At 35.5% G+C, this 19,059-nt stretch overlaps 1 protein-coding gene across 1 annotated transcript in view; it reads left to right on the top strand.

Moving 5' to 3' along the window:
* The first annotated feature begins 524 nt into the window (after nt 1-524).
* The window catches only part of LOC121417201 (tryptophan 2,3-dioxygenase-like), a 51,936-nt gene continuing 33,401 nt past the window's right edge, over nt 525-19,059 (top strand). Inside the window, exons 1-3 of the mRNA XM_041610858.1 lie at nt 525-632; nt 10,718-10,970; nt 12,197-12,357. Coding sequence (XP_041466792.1) covers nt 10,939-10,970; nt 12,197-12,357 — 193 coding nt within the window. The 5' untranslated portion in view covers nt 525-632; nt 10,718-10,938. The remainder of the gene's footprint in view (nt 633-10,717; nt 10,971-12,196; nt 12,358-19,059) is intronic.

Below are 19,059 nucleotides of genomic sequence, written 5' to 3'. Positions count from 1 at the left end.
AGGTAAATTAATTTTTGAAGTGCTTCGATCTCTAAAATATACCTCTAACGCAACTGTAGAAAGAGTATTGTGGGCATCATTGGATATAGACAGACTAATAATGGGCAACTTCAGGGGTACTGGATATAAATCTCGGGAAAGAGTTTTGGTATACTGGGCCATATCATCGTCATCTAAAATCGAATGCACTCCTGCAGATTAAGGTGAGCTTTGTTAAGATTGGTATTTTCCAAGGGATGCAAGTGCAATTATAAATTATATTTTGCAATTATTCTTCACACGACGTGAGCGTGATACCCCCTATGAAATGATGCTAAACAGTAAACACATGTTGAACATGATCTGCCACACCCAGGACACACCCCCCAGAACACCCATTCACGTCACTGTATTTCGTTCATGCTATACATGCGCAGATATCTAATCGGGTTTACATGCACTGCATGCACGGTATATATACGGCGAATGTTTACATTCTCGACTCATACACTCTCGTACTCCCGCGCAATGACCCAAGCACCCAAGCACCCAAGCTATATACTGTATACTATAAATATAGCCGGCACGCATTCGCATTCGAACTTTTAGAAGTTTTGACTTCGAAGTAGGCCTAATAATTGCAGAGTAAAGAGGTAAGTAATAAAGGAAAAAAAAGAGGAGACCATGATGCCACCTTTAAAGCATGGTAATGGTAATTGAATGGCTTAATTTGCCTGACGGTGGTAGTGGTGAGAATTAAATGTAATCAATTTTATTTAATACGGAACCGGTTGACCACTCGCGCGTGGTCAGCTGATGGTACCGGTTTCTATGCATCCGAATTGGCCAAATCGTGGTTTTGGAAACCACTCATAGATTTGTGTACGCGCATTTGTGTACAAAGTGAATGGAGGTGGAAATAGGGAACCGTGCGTGCGACTGAATAAAGCGCTGCTGTATGAAGTGAATGCAGGTTACCTATATCACGATAATGCCTGCGAATTTTGATCCGTGTTTTTTAAATAATCGGCATCACGGTTTTGTGAGTTTTATATTTAAAATGCACATGGGCTAAATACCCTATCCAGCCCTGATGACAGCAGCAACAGTGTTTTTAATTGACTAAAATTAGAATCTTTTAGAACACAAATCTATCAGTAGAGGCGCACGGCCAATATGGGAGACTCTCTCCAATAGGGGAGACAATCTCCCACATTGGAGACTTGCTTTGTAAAAGGACAAAAGAAACAACACCAACAAAAGCATGATTTTTTCCACCCGAAATTTTGTCTCACTGAGGTCAGAAGCCCATTTGTTTTGTGTGTGATTGACAACAAAAATCCTTATCAAAACAAAAGTAGACGGTGAATTTTTAAAGTAGACGGTGAAAAGGGGTAATTTTTCACGAGGAATCTGCTTATCACATTTTTATTTGCCGCCAAGGTAATCCTTTTACAGCAAATGTAAACAAAGGAAATTGGTCTCCAACATTGGAGACTGTCTCTGAAATTGGATACCCAAATTCTTTACAAAAGTCTCTGATATTGGAGATAATCTCCCACATTGGAGACAGTCTCCAATATTGGCCGTGCGCCTCTACTGTCTAAAGATCTAGGCCTAGATAAATATGTTATAGGGCCTAATTGTCCGTAATTCCATAAAAGAAAAAAAAACTCGCGTCAAGCCTCAAAGAACATGTCATGACATGAGCAATGATATACCGAGTTGTTGTGTATCCGGACGGGTTGTGTGTCCGGACGATCAATTTTAGAATATCATTTGGAAAAATTTTCCAGCAAAGTTTCATCAATTTTTAGTACAAAATGTTAGCAAATATTATAAAGAACAAAATAGAAAATGATTACAAGTAATGGATTCATATTTTTAGTGTAATCCACAGTCAAGAGAAGGCTTCAAAAAAGATAAGGTGTCCGGACACCCGACCCCCCATCCTACTTGATAGACCAAAAAGCTTCGGTCTCTTTTTTGTTGGTTGTTCAGCTAAACTCCGTTGGCTTCAGTCACTCACCAAATACAGAAAACGAAGTTCTAGCGCGATCTGTACAGGGGACTCAATGGCCATATGTTTATGTACTTAAGATCGGATAAAACGGGGAAGTGAGTTTGCGCGACAGACGCGCGCCGCGTTAATTTTCAAAATTTTTATTCTTTAAAGACAAAAATTGAAGAGCCCCGACGGGGGGATTTTGCATTGCAAGTCCCCTAATGGTGGCTGCACGATAGCGAGCCGTCTGTGTACAAGGAGAATTTTTTTTTTAAAATGTTAAAAGACTCCTCGAAACAGACGGCTGCTAGCTAGCTCAGCTGTCTAGAGCAATGAGCATGATGAGGCAGAAATGGGATTTAAGTCTAGTAAGTCTAACTAAAGTAAAAAATGAGAGTCTTTAAGAATATTTTTCAATTTAGATCTAATCATTTTACTTTTTTAGAGGGTAGTGATGTAGGCCTTACGTTAGATCTTGGTCTAAGTCACTCAAGCAACGTTCTCGCCAGTGTAGAACACACGCGTCGCATGCGACACACGCAAATTCCACAAGCTCCTGGTGCGTCACGCGCAAAAAGTGAGCGACACGGGCAAAAAAAAAATTATAAAAACGGTGAGGGAAAATCATCGAAAATAATTGTTGCATTATTCATCATCAATCCTCAAAAATATAGAATGTTTCAGAATCATTTCGGCAACAGACAAACTACGATCTTATCACTTGACCGGATAATATCCATGCATAGACACTGCCGCATTTCCACTTCCAGCCGGCTAGCCAGCCACCCAGCCACGCTAGCTTTGCCAGCCCACTGGCGCGGGTAGCTAGCTGAGCCAGAGCCGGACCTGCACGCAATGTTTGGAACTGAATTGTCCGCGATGCGACGTAACTTTTCATTCTTACATGATACCGTATTCTGATAACTTTCAAGTAATTTTGATTTTAAAATGAATTGTTCCATATAATTTTCCTGGTAATTACTTGCTAAGTATATTCTTAATGTTCATTCTCAATTTCTGCTGTCATGTAACAACGAAATAATTGTTGAAATTCTTGGATGTATGAACTCTAATATAATAGGCTTGGCCGGTGAGCGACGTGCGTATGGCAAGCTATTTTAACATTTTCTGATATCAAAAATTATTAGATTTATTGATATCAAGAATTAATTTCTTGAATTCATTTCTTGATATCAAGAACTCATTTCTTGATATCATTAAACGATTTCTTGATATCAAGAAATTAATTCTTGATACCAAAAAACTTTTATTTTTATATCAAGAATTAATTTCTAACTTGATATCAAGAATTCATTCCTGATTAATAATCAGAATGATTTTTTTGCAATAAATTGACGATTGAATTCAGAAATGAATTCTTGATATCAAAGATTCATTTCTTGTGATATCAAGAATTCATTTCTTGATATAAAAAAATAATTTCTGGATATCAAGAATTCATTTCTTTAAAAAAATCAGATTGATTTTTTGCAATACATTGACGCTCGAAATCAGAAATGAAAATGAATTCTTGATATCAAGAATTGATTCCTGAATAAATATCAGAATGATTTTCTTGTTATCAAGAATTCATTTCTTGATATCAAGAATTAATTTCTGAATAAAAATCAGAATTATTTCTTGCAATATATTGATGCACGAAATCAGAAATGAAAATGAAGACCTTGATATCAAGAATTAATTTCTTGATATCAATAATTCATTTGTGAATAAAAATCAGAATGATTTCTTGCAATATATTGATGCATGCACAAAATCAGAAATGAAAATGAAGATCTTGATATCAAGAATTAATTTCTTGATATCAAGAATTTCTGATTGAAAATCAGAATGATTTCTTGCAAAACATTGACCCTCGAAATCAGAAATGAATTCTTAATATCAAGAAATTAATACTTGACATCAAGAAATTAATTCTTGATATTAGAAAATGTGAATGAATGTTAAAACGGTTTGCGATATACATGTGGATGATTTTGTGAAAGGAAAAAAGCGAGATCCCGGGAGCGAGATGTTAATGTTATTTGTATGACAGCTAATTGCTGGATTCACCATTTGTTTTTCATTCTTTCATCTAAAACAGACTATAATTTCTTGTATTGTTTTTCACATGTGTGTACAGTTCTATTGATTGATGTTCTAGGGGGGGGGTGGCGTGAGATCGATGTTTAGGTATTTTTAATCGATATGTCATGCCAACTCCCCCGCCCCTAGATCCTGCATCGTACAGATCAGAAATATGCCTAAGACTTTGCAACATCTCTCTAAAGGGAATTTGAATTGCAAAATGATGAAAATGGTCAACACATTTTTGAAGTCTCAACCTGAAAAAAATAAAGCATGGTAAAAATGAATAAGTGATTTTGTATATTTCCAATATTTCCCAACTGAAAATTAACTTACTGAAAACACACGTTCGTGATACGTAGGTGTCATTTTCAAGTGACCAAACATTAAAGCGGGAGTTCACCCTGACAAAAAGTTTATTGTAAACATAGCAGAACTTAAACATAATGATAAGCATTGATGAAAGTTTTACGAAAATCCATCAAAGACTTTAAAAGTTATTAGAATTTGTATAATTTTTTTTATTTGTATAGTAGCTGACTGAAAAAAAATCACTGAAATGTCCGTCACCACCCAAAGCAATCGCTCTCATGGCTCATGTTTTAAAATGACCTCAGTGGCTGCCCAAATGATACCCAAGAGAAACGATTTTCATCTCATGTTTACCTGATTTAATGGTTCAGCAAATCTTGGCAGATTATCTAAATTTGTTGTCGAGTGTCCTGATGACAGATCTCGCCCAGCTGCTTCACCCAAGGTATTACGCAATGTACCTTATATGACGAAGGAGGTATCACTTGCTTTGGCTGTAGCTTCATTTTTTTATTTCTTAAAGAGTTCATAGCAAAAGCCTAAAGGTATATAAAATATATTTTAACTCGTTAGGACCTCAAAAATTTTTAAAACATTCCTAATGGATCGTTCATTAATCTGACATTTTTGTGACTTCTATTTCGTTTTATTTTCTTTCCCGCGGTTGTCAGAAAAATGCGTGATTTATATTTATTTTTGGAGAACGGGAGTCCGTACCGAAAGGTATATTAAATATATTTTAATTCATCAACACATCAAAACAATGTTAAAACATGTCCTGATAGATCGTTCATTAATCTAAAATGTTTGTGACTTTTGTTCTTTTATTTTTGTTTCCGCTGTTGTCAGAAAATTGCGTGCTTTATATTTCTTCTCGGAGAACGGGAGTCTGTAACGAAATGTATATCAAATATATTTTAAATCATTAACACCTTAAAACAATGTTAAAACATGTCCTGAGATAGATCGTTCATTAATCTTAGATGTTTGTGACTTCTGTTCTTTTATTTTCATTTCCGCTGTTGTCAGAATAAATGTGTGAATTTTATTTCTGAGAGAGTTCAAAGCGAAAGGTATATAAAATATATTTAAACTCGTTAGGACCTCAAAACAATTTTAAAAAACATACCTTATCGATCGTTCATTAATCTGAGATTTTTGTGACTTCTATTTTGTTTTATTTTCCTTCCCGCGGTTGTCAGAAAAATGCGTGATTTACATTTATTTTTGGAAAACGGGAGTACATAACAAAAGGCATATCAAATATATTTCAACTCAAACACCTCAAAAAAATGTTGAAACATGTCCTGATAGATGCGTGATTTATATTTCCTTTCGGGGAACGGGAGTCCGTACTGAAAGATATAATAAATATATTTTGATTCATCAACACCTCAAAACAATGTTAAAACATGTCCTGAGATAGATCGTTCATTAATCTTAGATGTTTGTGACTTCTGTTCTTTTATTTTCATTTCCGCTGTTGTCAGAATAAATGTGTGAATTTTATTTCTGAGAGAGTTCAAAGCGAAAGGTATATAAAATATATTTAAACTCGTTAGGACCTCAAAACAATTTTACAACATACCTAATCGATCGTTCATTAATCTGAGATGTTTGTGACTTCTAATTTGTCTTATTTTCTTTCCCGCGGTTGTCAGAAAAATGCGTGATTTATATTTATTTTTGGAGAACGGGAGTCCATATATAACGAAAGGCATCTCAAACACCTCAAAACAATGTTAAAACATGTTCTGATAGATGCGTGATTTATATTTCCTCTCGGAGAACGGGAGTCCGTACTGAAAGATACATGTATATCAAATATATTTTAATTCATTAACACCTCAAAACAATGTTAAAACATGTCCCGATAGATCGTTCATTAAACTTAGATGTTTGTGACTTCTGTTCTTTTATTTTCAATTCCGCTGTTGTCAGAATAAATGTGTGATTTTTATTTCTTAGAGAGTTCAAAACGAAAGGTATATAACATATATCTTACATGTAACTCGTAAGGACATCAAAACAATTTTAAAACATACCTAATCGATCGTTCATTAATCTGAGATGTTTGTGACTTCTAATTTGTCTTATTTTCTTTCCCGCGGTTGTCAGAAAAATGCGTGATTTATATTTATTTTTGGAGAACGGGAGTCCATATATAACGAAAGGCATCTCAAACACCTCAAAACAATGTTAAAACATGTTCTGATAGATGCGTGATTTATATTTCCTCTCGGAGAACGGGAGTCCGTACTGAAAGATACATGTATATCAAATATATTTTAATTCATTAACACCTCAAAACAATGTTAAAACATGTCCCGATAGATCGTTCATTAAACTTAGATGTTTGTGACTTCTGTTCTTTTATTTTCAATTCCGCTGTTGTCAGAATAAATGTGTGATTTTTATTTCTTAGAGAGTTCAAAACGAAAGGTATATAACATATATCTTACATGTAACTCGTAAGGACATCAAAACAATTTTAAAAAACATACCTTATCGATCGTTCATTAATCTGAGATTTTTGTGACTTCTATTTTGTTTTATTTTCCTTCCCGCGGTTGTCAGAAAAATGCGTGATTTACAGTTATTTTTGGAAAACGGGAGTACATAACAAAAGGCATATCAAATATATTTCAACTCAAACACCTCAAAAAAATGTTAAAACATGTCCTGATAGATGCGTGAATTATATTTCCTTTCGGGGAACGGGAGTCCGTACTGAAAGATATAACAAAAATATATTTTGATTCATCAACACCTCAAAACAATCTTAAAACATGTCCTGAGATAGATCGTTCATCAATCTTAGATGTTTGTGACTTCTGTTCTTTTATTTTCATTTCCGCTGTTGTCAGAATAAATGTGTGAATTTTATTTCTGAGAGAGTTCAAAGCGAAAGGTATATAAAATATATTTAAACTCGTTAGGACCTCAAAACAATTTTACAACATACCTAATCGATCGTTCATTAATCTGAGATGTTTGTGACTTCTAATTTGTCTTATTTTCTTTCCCGCGGTTGTCAGAAAAATGCGTGATTTATATTTATTTTTGGAGAACGGGAGTCCATATATAACGAAAGGCATCTCAAACACCTCAAAACAATGTTAAAACATGTTCTGATAGATGCGTGATTTATATTTCCTCTCGGAGAACGGGAGTCCGTACTGAAAGATACATGTATATCAAATATATTTTAATTCATTAACACCTCAAAACAATGTTAAAACATGTCCCGATAGATCGTTCATTAAACTTAGATGTTTGTGACTTCTGTTCTTTTATTTTCAATTCCGCTGTTGTCAGAATAAATGTGTGATTTTTATTCTTAGAGAGTTCATAGCGAAAGGTATATAAAATATATTTAAACTCGTTAGGACCTCAAAACAATTTTAAAACATACCTCATAGATCGTTCATTAATCTGAGCTTTTGTGACTTCTATTTTCTTTTATTTTTCTTTCCCGCGGTTGTCAGAAAAATGCGTGATTTATATTTACTCTTGGAGAACGGGATTTCGTAACGAAAGGCATATCAAATATATTTCAACTCAAGCACCTCAAAACAATGTTAAAACATGTCCTGATAGATGCGTGATTTATATTTCTTCTCGGAGAACGGGAGTCCATAACGAAAGGTATTTCAAATATATTTTAAGTCAATACAGCTCAAAACACTTTAAAACATTTCCAGACAAAAAGACCCATACATTTTTAGATAAACAGCAACTTAACATTTCAACATTTTGCCGATATCAACTCTAAGTTAGGTATTGGTGTGCGCCGCCGATTAGAACAATATTACAGTGAACTTCGCGGATTGGCAATGAAACTTGACTTTACCGGGATCAAATCATCAAAGCACATGTGAAAATCAAAACATCACGTGTAAAATCGGCCACCACCGAATCGGCGGGTTTGCGACACGCGTAAGAAAAATCCTGGCGAGAACGCTGCACTCAAGCCAGGGTTCATGCCGCCGCGCACATAAAAATCAAGCCATAGAAGTAATGTGTTGTGGACACCATGCAGAAGAAATGGGGTCGCAGCATGCGCGACTAAATCCACTGCCGAACGCGGTTCATGGTGCGAGGTTAGTATACTGCTAACCTTGCAATACACGAGAGTGGGTCTAAGTTAGACCTCTGACTGAGTAACTTCGTAGTATGAAAGGGGAGCCCCATGTCTGTGCACCTAAAAGTCCACCCCTGAAAAATGTGGATTTGAACAAATAGAGGAAAATCAAATTAGCATAGTGCTGAAAATTTAATCAAAATTATTGGATGTATAAAAGAAAGTTATGACATTTTATTTGTTTCGCCTATTCTACACAAAACGGTGATAATAATGCACAACTCAGACTCAGTGACATGCAAATGAGACAGATGATGATTTCCCTCACTCTCTACTTTTTTTATTGTTTGAATCATACAACATTTCAATTTTTACAGATTTGACAATTTAATGACCAACTTGACTGAACCATATCCTTACTATAATTTGGCTAATCTTGTGTGTCCTTTCATTTGTCTGAAAGTGCTTTTCTTTGTGGTTTTCCACTTAATCGTGCTGGAATTTTTCTAAACATGGCTAAATTGTTCGCAGATTGTCTTGAGGGGGGTTGTTTGTGGTATTTTGGTCGCATTATTTAAAGTTTTTTTACAATTTATAACTTTTTTGCATTCCTTTTATAGCTTCGAGGTTCCCAGTCCCTTTTAATACCTCTCTCGGGTCAGTGAAATACAAAGCATGCATGCATGCAGTGTATACAGCCACATGCATGCAGCCACACACGTGTCATGCGTGTGGTTACAACATGTATATCCAATACTACTTGGCCCTGCTGAGGATACCGCTATACGCGTCACTTGCACTTATACTCTATGCAGCCGCAGTAATCGCAAGCGCGTAACTCAAGCGATGCATTTCTTGCAATGGTACATGTTCCTTTCAGGGCCGCCGATTGGTTTTCAAAGTGGGGGAGGGGGGCTGACCATGCAAAAAATCACAATCCTATGGTTATTTTTACGTTTTTGTACACGGTTTTGGAAAAAAAGGCGGGTGGGCTGAAGCCCCTAGCCCCCCTCATTTGCATGCCGAGCAGGATGTGCATAACTGTTTTGTGAAATAACTGACTGGGCTATTTAAGATGTATTGAGGACTGGCCCTCCCCCTTCTGAATTCAGATTTGTAAAGCAATATTATTCCTTGTAAACAAAAACCTAGTATAAAAAAATTATTTTTTATTTATTATGAATAAAATATGCAAATATATTTAACACCCTATTTCACTTCGAATTTTTTTTTTTTTTTTGCAGATGTCATCTTTGTAATCTAATTTAAATGTTTCAACAAAGAATAATTGTGAAAGCCATTTTTTTCTAATATAAATGTATTTCCTTGTTCTTAGAATTTGTTATGTATTTATTTTTTTCATAATCTTTTGTTTTTCTGGGTTTTTTTCAATGGAAATTATTACAGACCATTTAACAACTAAATTAAACCATATTTAGTTAAGCAGACCAATTAGAACGAAAAATAATCACTCTTATGAATTTCATCTCTCATAGACTAAAATTGAGCCATTTTTGGCATGACATTGTCTCGTAAAAAGTCATTTGGCGTCACAATGCTATACCCTTATGTTGTGAATTTGGTCTCAAAACTTGCGCGAGACTTGCGCGAGAAAAAAGTCATAAAATTTTGCGGTGCAGTCTTTTTGCATGGAAATATCGCGCGAAGCGTCGAGGGGAGGCCATCATCCCCCCAGTCCTTTTAGGGTTAACTCGAGTGAAGGGTTTGCACAGCAGACTATACGACTCCTATGGAAGACTTCCGTCTATCAAGGAGGACCAAAAAAAAATCAGAAAATGTTTTTAAAAAACTCCTTTGAAACAGCCGATTTTTCAGTCTACTGAACACCCTGCCTGAGTTTCAGGTCACATGACCAGGTCAAAGGTCATTTAGGTTCAATGAACTTTACATGTTGGGGGTATTTGTTGAATTGCCACCATTACTTTGAAAGTTAATGGATCTCCATGAAACTTGGTAAGTTGGTAATCAAATATCACTAAACATCCTATGAGAGTTTCAGGTCACATGACCAAGGTGAAATGTCATATAAGTTCAATAAAGATAGAATTTTAATATCATTTGTTTGGGGGTTTTTTGTGTGAGAATAATTCATTCAACAGTTGTTTGAAAGTCAGCACAGGTGTTGTATTGAATCACATGATGCAGGTGAAACTGCCAGAGGCATTCCACTTGGTTTGGAAAAGACTTAAATATTCCATGTACATTTCTCTCTCTCTCTCTCTCTACAGCATAATATAAATCACTACCAGCATATCATTGTATGCATAATAGCAGTAAAAATCACTGAAGTTGATTATAGAGGCATCCTTATCAGACTTAAAGTCAACACTTGAACATCTGTAGATCAAATCTTGCTGCCAGTGCCCAGTATTTCACATCATCCAGTGACGTTTGGATTCCACCAGGTCCTCTCATCACGTAAAACCGAGTCTGTATATTCTAAAGCAGAATGTCTTGCCCATTTGGAGGCGGTGGTGACCGGTAAGGATAGAAATCTTCAAATGCTCCCCCCGGAAAAAAATCTCATGTTAAGATACTCTTCTAGTACTTTTTAAGATGCTGAATTTAAAGAATAAATGAGATTTTTTCCTACTTTGCCTCCCTACCTCATTTGAATTCTGTTGTGGGGCGGGGGGAATTAAGATATTTTGAAATAAAATTTACTTTCTTTTTAACTTCTTGTTATTTTGATTGATATCCAAGACACCTTGGGTATTGCCCTTGCAATAATGCATGGCTCATACTTTTAGAAACCTTTACCTCCTTTCCCACAATCCTGACACCTTGAAGATTGTTCCCTGAATCATTTTCATTTTAGTTTGTCCCCTAATTTTAACTAAGCTTATCTTAGTCTTTACTACCTATTCATTTATAATTCAACATGAATTATCATGACCTGACTAGTTACAGTTACTCACAGGGCTTTAATATGAAATTAGACAAGATTAGATTGGAAGGGTTAAAGCTTTGACCTTGATTGCCCTGTTGCTTAGCTTTGATGCCCCCCTCAATGGTCTTGGAGATTTATTTTGTCCTTTTTTATGTTCCCATGAAATTTAAGGCCTGTTCTCCTCAGACTAAAGCTCGTTATTTAGTAGACTTTTTCTTTTTTTTTTAAATCCCAACAAAGGCGAATGTTGCTATTTTTAATCATATATGAATGTGTATGCCCTAAAACAGCCATGTTGTGAAGGATATGAAATTGAAAATGTGCTTAAAAAATAATTTTGATTAGGTGCCTGATCAAAATGAAATATCTCCACATATTTCATTTTTGATATAATAAAAACCTCTTTCTAAAAGCTTGGAATGGGCTTAAAATTTCAGGATGCAATATTTTTTGTAGTTTTCTGATATTCAACCAGTGAATTTGTGAGATTTATAAAAAAAAAGTATCATTTCTGAAGAAACATGAAAAAAAAACTTACCAAGGCAAAAGATGGCAATAGATACACTAATAATTCAGTTCATATTTTCATAAAGAATCAGATGTTAGAAAAAATTTTGTCATTGCTTTAACACTAATAGATTATCCTCATTTCTGAAGCTTTACACAGGCTTTAAAATCACCTTTATTAATAAGGGATGGTTTATACATTTCTTAAAGTACACATCACTATGTTTCTTTGCTGTATGTAGTATGTATTGAAACTTAATAAAGGTATGTTGAATTAGAATTTAAATGGATCTCTTCAATTGTATAACAGGGTGCCGCATGGTGATACAGAGAAAGGCGATGATAAGAAGCTCACATATGGTAGCTATCTTCAGCTAGACAAGCTTCTTGATTGTGTTGGTCTTCAAAGCGGTGCAAACCCTACGGGTATGCCTGTGCATGATGAGCATCTCTTCATCATTACACATCAGGGTAAGTTTATGATTCAGTTTTACTATTTAGAATCAAGGACACAAGAAAATATGATGTCAATTTTTTATGATATCTACTGTAAAATTTTAGTTAAATGAATTTAATTTTACTACATGTAGGGCTTTGTCTACTCTTCATTAATAAACATTCAGTTGAGAGAGAGAGAGAAATAATCAATGACCTCACTTGCATGTATAAAAGGAGAGCTGTGCACGTTCAATTCTACATACATGTATTTGACCCTTTTTGTAACATGTAGGTCATATTGTAAACTGATGACGTTTATCATATCATTCTATTATATTCTGACTTACAATCTTTGGAGGAATACATTGTTCATTTACGTGCCCTTCTAAAAGGACCCTGCCATAATGGCAGTTCAATACGAAATGAATTCATAAAGGGGAAAATGAATGATAATCGCATCAATAACCTTTTCATTTCTGGTGTTAAAGAAAACCTACCTATAATATTTTCGGTCAGTCTGTATAGCTGATCCTATTTTTTAAAACCAACTATAAACAAAATTTTGATTCATGCCCTGTTTAATTCTCTCGACATGTATTGTGGAGTTTAAGCAATATTGTGTAGAAATATGCCCTGTGGCTGTAAACAGTTCAAAAGACCTTGCCCTTCAAAATTGAGGGTCAATTCAAGTTTCAGTTATACAGTTGAGTGAACTGCTCTTTGTCCATTGTTTAACAAAGAATACCTTATTTCACTCCTTTCTGATTTAAAAGAAAATTCAGTTCCATTCAATCAAATCCCATTTATAGGCTAGGTGTAATTCATTTGGTAAATTGCCAATTCGTCTACTGCCATCCCGTCCACTCACCACATGGTCTACATTCATTTCTTCTAATGCCATTTCATCCATCAACATTTCGTCTACCACCCATTTCGTCCAATCACCATTTCGTCTAATAGCCATTTAGTCTAATAGCCAGTTAGTCTATAGCCAATTCGTCTACAACCATTTCGTCTACCAACCATTTCGTCTAAATCCATTTGGTCTAATGCCAAATCGTCCATTAACCAGTTCGTCCACCGTTCATTTGGTCCAATAGCCATGTCGGCTAATTTCAGTTGGTCCAATATCCACATCGTCTACTTATCAACTCGTCCAATTGCCATTTCGTCTAATAGTCATTTCGTCCATCAACCATTAGGTCCAATAATCAGTTCGTCTACCAACCAAATCGTCTACTAACCATTTCGTCCAATTCCCAAATCGTCCAATAGCCATTTAGTCTAATAGCCATTCGGTCCAATAGCCATTTCGTCTAATACAAATAATTTGCGTTATCCGAGGAGGGGAGCGAATTGACTTTAATACCTTGAAATTATTGATGATATTAGTTTGAAAAAAACTCTAAAAACTATGATGATAACTACTATCGCAATGGTCGATTCAGTGGGTACAGCAATTCAGGCACCCCCACCCCCCCCCCCTAAAACGCACACACACACATATAAAAGGGGGAACTAAGATGGGGAAAATGGAAAAGGGTCCTTTTAATTTAATTTGTCACTCAATTTTTATTTAAAAAAGGAAAGGAGAATATTGTATTCCGATATCAAAATACGATAAACATATGAAAGACAATATAGCCTTTTAAAGAAATATTATTGATCAATATACCCCCCCCCCATCCCCCCAAAAAAGAGCTCTTCCCGATCTGTCCTTTCTTCTTTCCCTGTACTATCCTCTCCCTTTTTGTTCGTTTCCCGTCGCTAGAAGCCCGCCTGCGCCTAAAATAAATGTAGGCCTAGTAGTATTGACAATAATGATGAGTATAATGTTTGTGATATACTCATGCTGTAGCAATTAATGGATATAATAATAAGAATGATAATCATCATAATGATACTAATAAATAATAATAATAATAATAAAATTCACAATAATACTACTAATAATAATAATTATGATGATCATATTACTAATATTAACAAAAATGATAATAATAAGGATAATCATAATATAAATAATATACATAATTAAAATAATTATTACTACGTAGGCGCGGATCCAGGAGTTAACAGAAAGGGGGGGGTATTGAAATCACTAGAGTAGATTTTTGGTCGCGAGTATATAGGCCTGCCGGGTATAATTATAACACATCCCTTTTGCGGATCTAGCTTTTGCTAATGGGGGCAGGGGGGGGGGGCTGTTGCTCGAAAAATGTTCATTTATATATTCCCCTGTCTGCGGATCGAAGAGGGTTTTTTCCGTGTTTTTTTTTTTGCTTGCGCGAGCTGATCTTTTTTTTTTATAAACATTTTATTTCATGTAGGCCCACTATTATTTTACACATGAAATCTTAAGTCTTGACACTGTTTGAAATCCTGAACATTTCTCTAGATTAATAACTAATGCGAGGATTGCAAGCGCGCAGCGCGAGCTGAGAATTTTCCATATACTGACATGAAACAGGGGCGTTTTAAGGACTGCGTTTAGGAATTCTTGAAGATACATATTTTACTTTTGTAAATGCAACATCACAGTGCGAGCTGAAATTTTCCTATATTCAGACCTCAAAACGGGGCACTTTAATCACTTTTTGTAAATTTGTACATAATACACATCTAAATAAACAATGCGAGCGCGGGTCGAAATTTGTGATATTCTGACATGAAAAATTTTAAGGACTGTTTGTAAGCATTCATAAAGTGGATACATAGGCATTTCGAGGAGGGCAAAGCGTCCGCCCCTCCTTGTTGACGGCCCCAAAAAAGAGAAAAGGGTGGGGGAGAAAAAAAGAGAAAAAGGGAAGGAGGGAAAAGAAAACGGGGAATGAGACGAGAAAAAGCTGAAGGAAGGAATTAGACATTGACAATCCACGTCACTATATATCCAGTTTAGAAATGAATATACAAACATGTGCACGGCGAGTTAAAAAAAATTTGATATTTCAGGACACTTTGAACACTCCCTGTAATACAGGATACATAATTATCTTAAAATGAACAATTACTGCAATTATTGCCGAAAATGTTGGTTAATTGACATAAAGAAGTAACAGATTAAGGATTGTTTGAAGGAATTCAAGAAGAGATGGATGTATCATAAATAAAAATGTGAGCGCGCAGCAAGAGCTGAAGCTGTTTCCCTATTTTCAGATCTCAAAAATGGGAGATTTTAATCATTTTTCTTTTGTTATTATGTACAGGATACATATCTCAATAAATTATTAATGCGAGCGCGAAGCATGAGATGTTTCCCTTTCCTTTTTTCCTTTTCTTTCTCCCTCTTCCCTCTTCTTTTTTTTCCTTCTCTCTTTCTTCCCCATTTTTTCTCTTTCTCTTCTTCTTTCCCTCTTTTTTTTCTCTCCCTTTTCTTTTCCTCTCTTTCCTTCCCCTTTTTGGCGCCCCCTTTCGCCATCGCCAGTATACCATTCCGTTTTTCCTCGCCCGTATCGTGTATGTATAACTTTGATAAGACACACATTGCTTCCCCCTTTGGGTGGAAAACACTTCCTTAATGCAAAGTAATCAATGACGAACAACACTAGTCAACATAAGTGATAAAATAAATCAAGAAGTTGAAGAGAATTGGTAATTAATTATGCCCACAATCGCGAATAGAGTCGACTCGGGTCGTAGAGGGCGCTAGTGCAGCATAGTAGACCAGTATGCGTATTAGACGAAATGAATATTAGACGAAATGGTGATTAGCCAAAATGGCAATTGGACATATTGGCTATTAGACCAAATGGCAATTAGACCAAATGATTGTTAGCCGAAATGAGTTTAGACCAAGTGATAGTAGACCAAATGCAGTTAGACCAAATGGAACATGGACGAAATGAAAGTAGACCAAGTGGTTATTAGACCATTTGCCTTTAGACCATTTGGCTATTAGACCAAATGGGAATAGACGTAATGATAGTGGACAAAGTGGCTATTGGACCAATTGGCAAAAAAAATACCATTAGACCAAATGGCTATTAGACCAAATGATAATAGACGAAATGGCTATTAGACGAAATGGCTATTAGACGAAATGGTGATTGGACGAAATGGTAATTGGACCATGTGGATAGTGGACCAACTGATGGTAGACGAAATATTAGACCATGTGGGTAGTGGACAAAATGGCAGTGGACGAAATGGCAATAAACCATTCATTTTATGATCAGAGAGGCAATTTTGCTCTCTATGTAAGCAGGCCAATTTATTTTTTTAATATGAGAAATTCTGTTAAGTTTCAAAAAGTTACAAATAACCATTTGATGTGCCAGCTTCAAACTTGTATGAATATGGGTGTGACAATAGTCTTATAAATTTTTTTAGGATCAGAGTGTCAAAGTTCCAAGATTCAAAGGTCTGGCTCTGATCTGGTAGATTCTATCTGCATGCCATTTCATGAGGAGAAAAATTCGAATTAAGAGTATTCATGTACATTGTAGTATTAAGCATGGCAATTGTAATGAATCAGAAAACTACATGTATAGTTAAATGTTAATTTTGACCCAGAAGAAATTGATTTGAAGAAAAAGAGAAAAATCAAAGAAGCGTAACACTTACATTGTAAAATTTCATAAAAATTGGAAAGAAAGTTATGACATTTTAAAAAAGTTTCATTTTGACAAAACAGTTATAAGCACAATTCAGTGATATGCACTGTCATTCACTTGCTACTCCTTTTGTTTTTTGGCCATGCGTTTTAAGTTGGGCCCGCAAATAGGTGGTATCGTTACATTGGCACGACAAGCACAGAAATAATTAATGGTATAAAACTTGAAATACATGTGCTACATGGGTATATTTGGTATCATATTAAAGGGAATCTTTATACCAATTACTTGAAAGAAAAAGAAAAACTTGAAATTACTTCATTTACCAGTAATTAGCAATTATGTAACATCAATTGGCCATTTTTGCATGGTGGTAGACGAGGGGAGCATGACGAGGGGAGCATAAATTTTCATTTCATGAAGAAACTAAATGTGTAACATCACAGTAACCTAAAAATGTAATAGTTTTTGGGCTCACTGGCTTATTCTTCAATCATAAGTGGGTCAAATTTGAACTTTTAAGTTTAAAGGATACCTAATTAGGTGGTCTGTCATGAATATGACAGATCACCTATTATATTCGTCAGAATTTTCTTTATTTTTATTGCCAAAGCTAGTAACCACTTTATCTCAATATCGGGCGTGTCAATTTTCTTGATTTTCATGTCATGTATGGCAATCATTATGGACATGCGAAACGAAACTTTTCAAGGTTATCAAATCATGATGACGTCATCTAGGCGCCATTTTGTAAAATTAAATGATTGATCATATCATCGCAACTAATCATCAAAAATCATCCATATTTGCATCATATCAAGTTCAGGTGACAAGTCATCAGGACATGTCAAAAGAGGTCATGCAAAGGTCACGACGCGCACGTACGCGCGCGTCAAATTTTAAAAATTTTCCAAATCAACCGTGGTCAAGTTTGGGTACGTTTCAGGCCATTTTGAGCATGTCAAGAATTTGCGCGCGCACAGGTATGCGTGCGCGTTCTTGCTCCTACCATCGCTATGCCTCTTTGAGTCGTCATTTATTTTGTGTCTGTCCATCGTCCATGATCTTCTGATTAATTTGATACCTCATTAAGCCTCTTACGACCAATAATACCGGAATGCGCGTCCATTCAAATTTGTATTGCACGCGCGTGCAAACTCGCAAAATAAGTCATAAGTGGGCAAAAATATGCCAATATAAAATTCACTGTTTCTCTTCAGGGAGTCCGTTGACCCCCAATTTTTTTTTCCTATTCGAATAGAGTATGAATTGGAGATATGATTTTATGCCACATTTGACCCTTAAAAACATCGTGACGTCATCAACATGGCGTCGGAACTAAAAATTAGTGTTTTCTGTTTCATGATGTCACCACACTCATGTAAATGTATTCTAATTACGTAAATATTGGTCTTTTCTCGCCAAATTTTCTATATGTTTTACCTTAGAATGTACCCTTTAGACAATATGTCCATTGTTTCATTTTAAAGCTTGTACTATTCTCAAAACTGGAATTTGTACTAGGTTTGTCATCATGACATTTTTGTACTTGCAACAATTTACATTGACAATATGTTTCCTGTTTTGCACTCCATGTCTGTCCGGAAGATCGTGGTCGACTGGATAACGCACCTGCCTGGTAACGCTAGGGTCGGTGGTTCAAACCTCGCTTGACTCTCTTTTTTTTTTTTTTTTTTCTTTATTAGGTGGTCTGTCATGAATATGACAGATCACCTATTATATTCGTCAGAATTTTCTTTATTTTTATTGCCAAAGCTAGTAACCACTTTATCTCAATATCGGGCGTGTCAATTTTCTTGATTTTCATGTCATGTATGGCAATCATTATGGACATGCGAAACGAAACTTTTCAAGGTTATCAAATCATGATGACGTCATCTAGGCGCCATTTTGTAAAATTAAATGATTGATCATATCATCGCAACTAATCATCAAAAATCATCCATATTTGCATCATATCAAGTTCAGGTGACAAGTCATCAGGACATGTCAAAAGAGGTCATGCAAAGGTCACGACGCGCACGTACGCGCGCGTCAAATTTTAAAAATTTTCCAAATCAACCGTGGTCAAGTTTGGGTACGTTTCAGGCCATTTTGAGCATGTCAAGAATTTGCGCGCGCACAGGTATGCGTGCGCGTTCTTGCTCCTACCATCGCTATG

This window comes from Lytechinus variegatus, chromosome 1 (genome assembly GCF_018143015.1).
Source record: "Lytechinus variegatus isolate NC3 chromosome 1, Lvar_3.0, whole genome shotgun sequence".
NCBI lineage: Eukaryota > Metazoa > Echinodermata > Echinoidea > Temnopleuroida > Toxopneustidae > Lytechinus > Lytechinus variegatus.
This window is presented reverse-complemented; position numbering and strand designations above follow the sequence as displayed.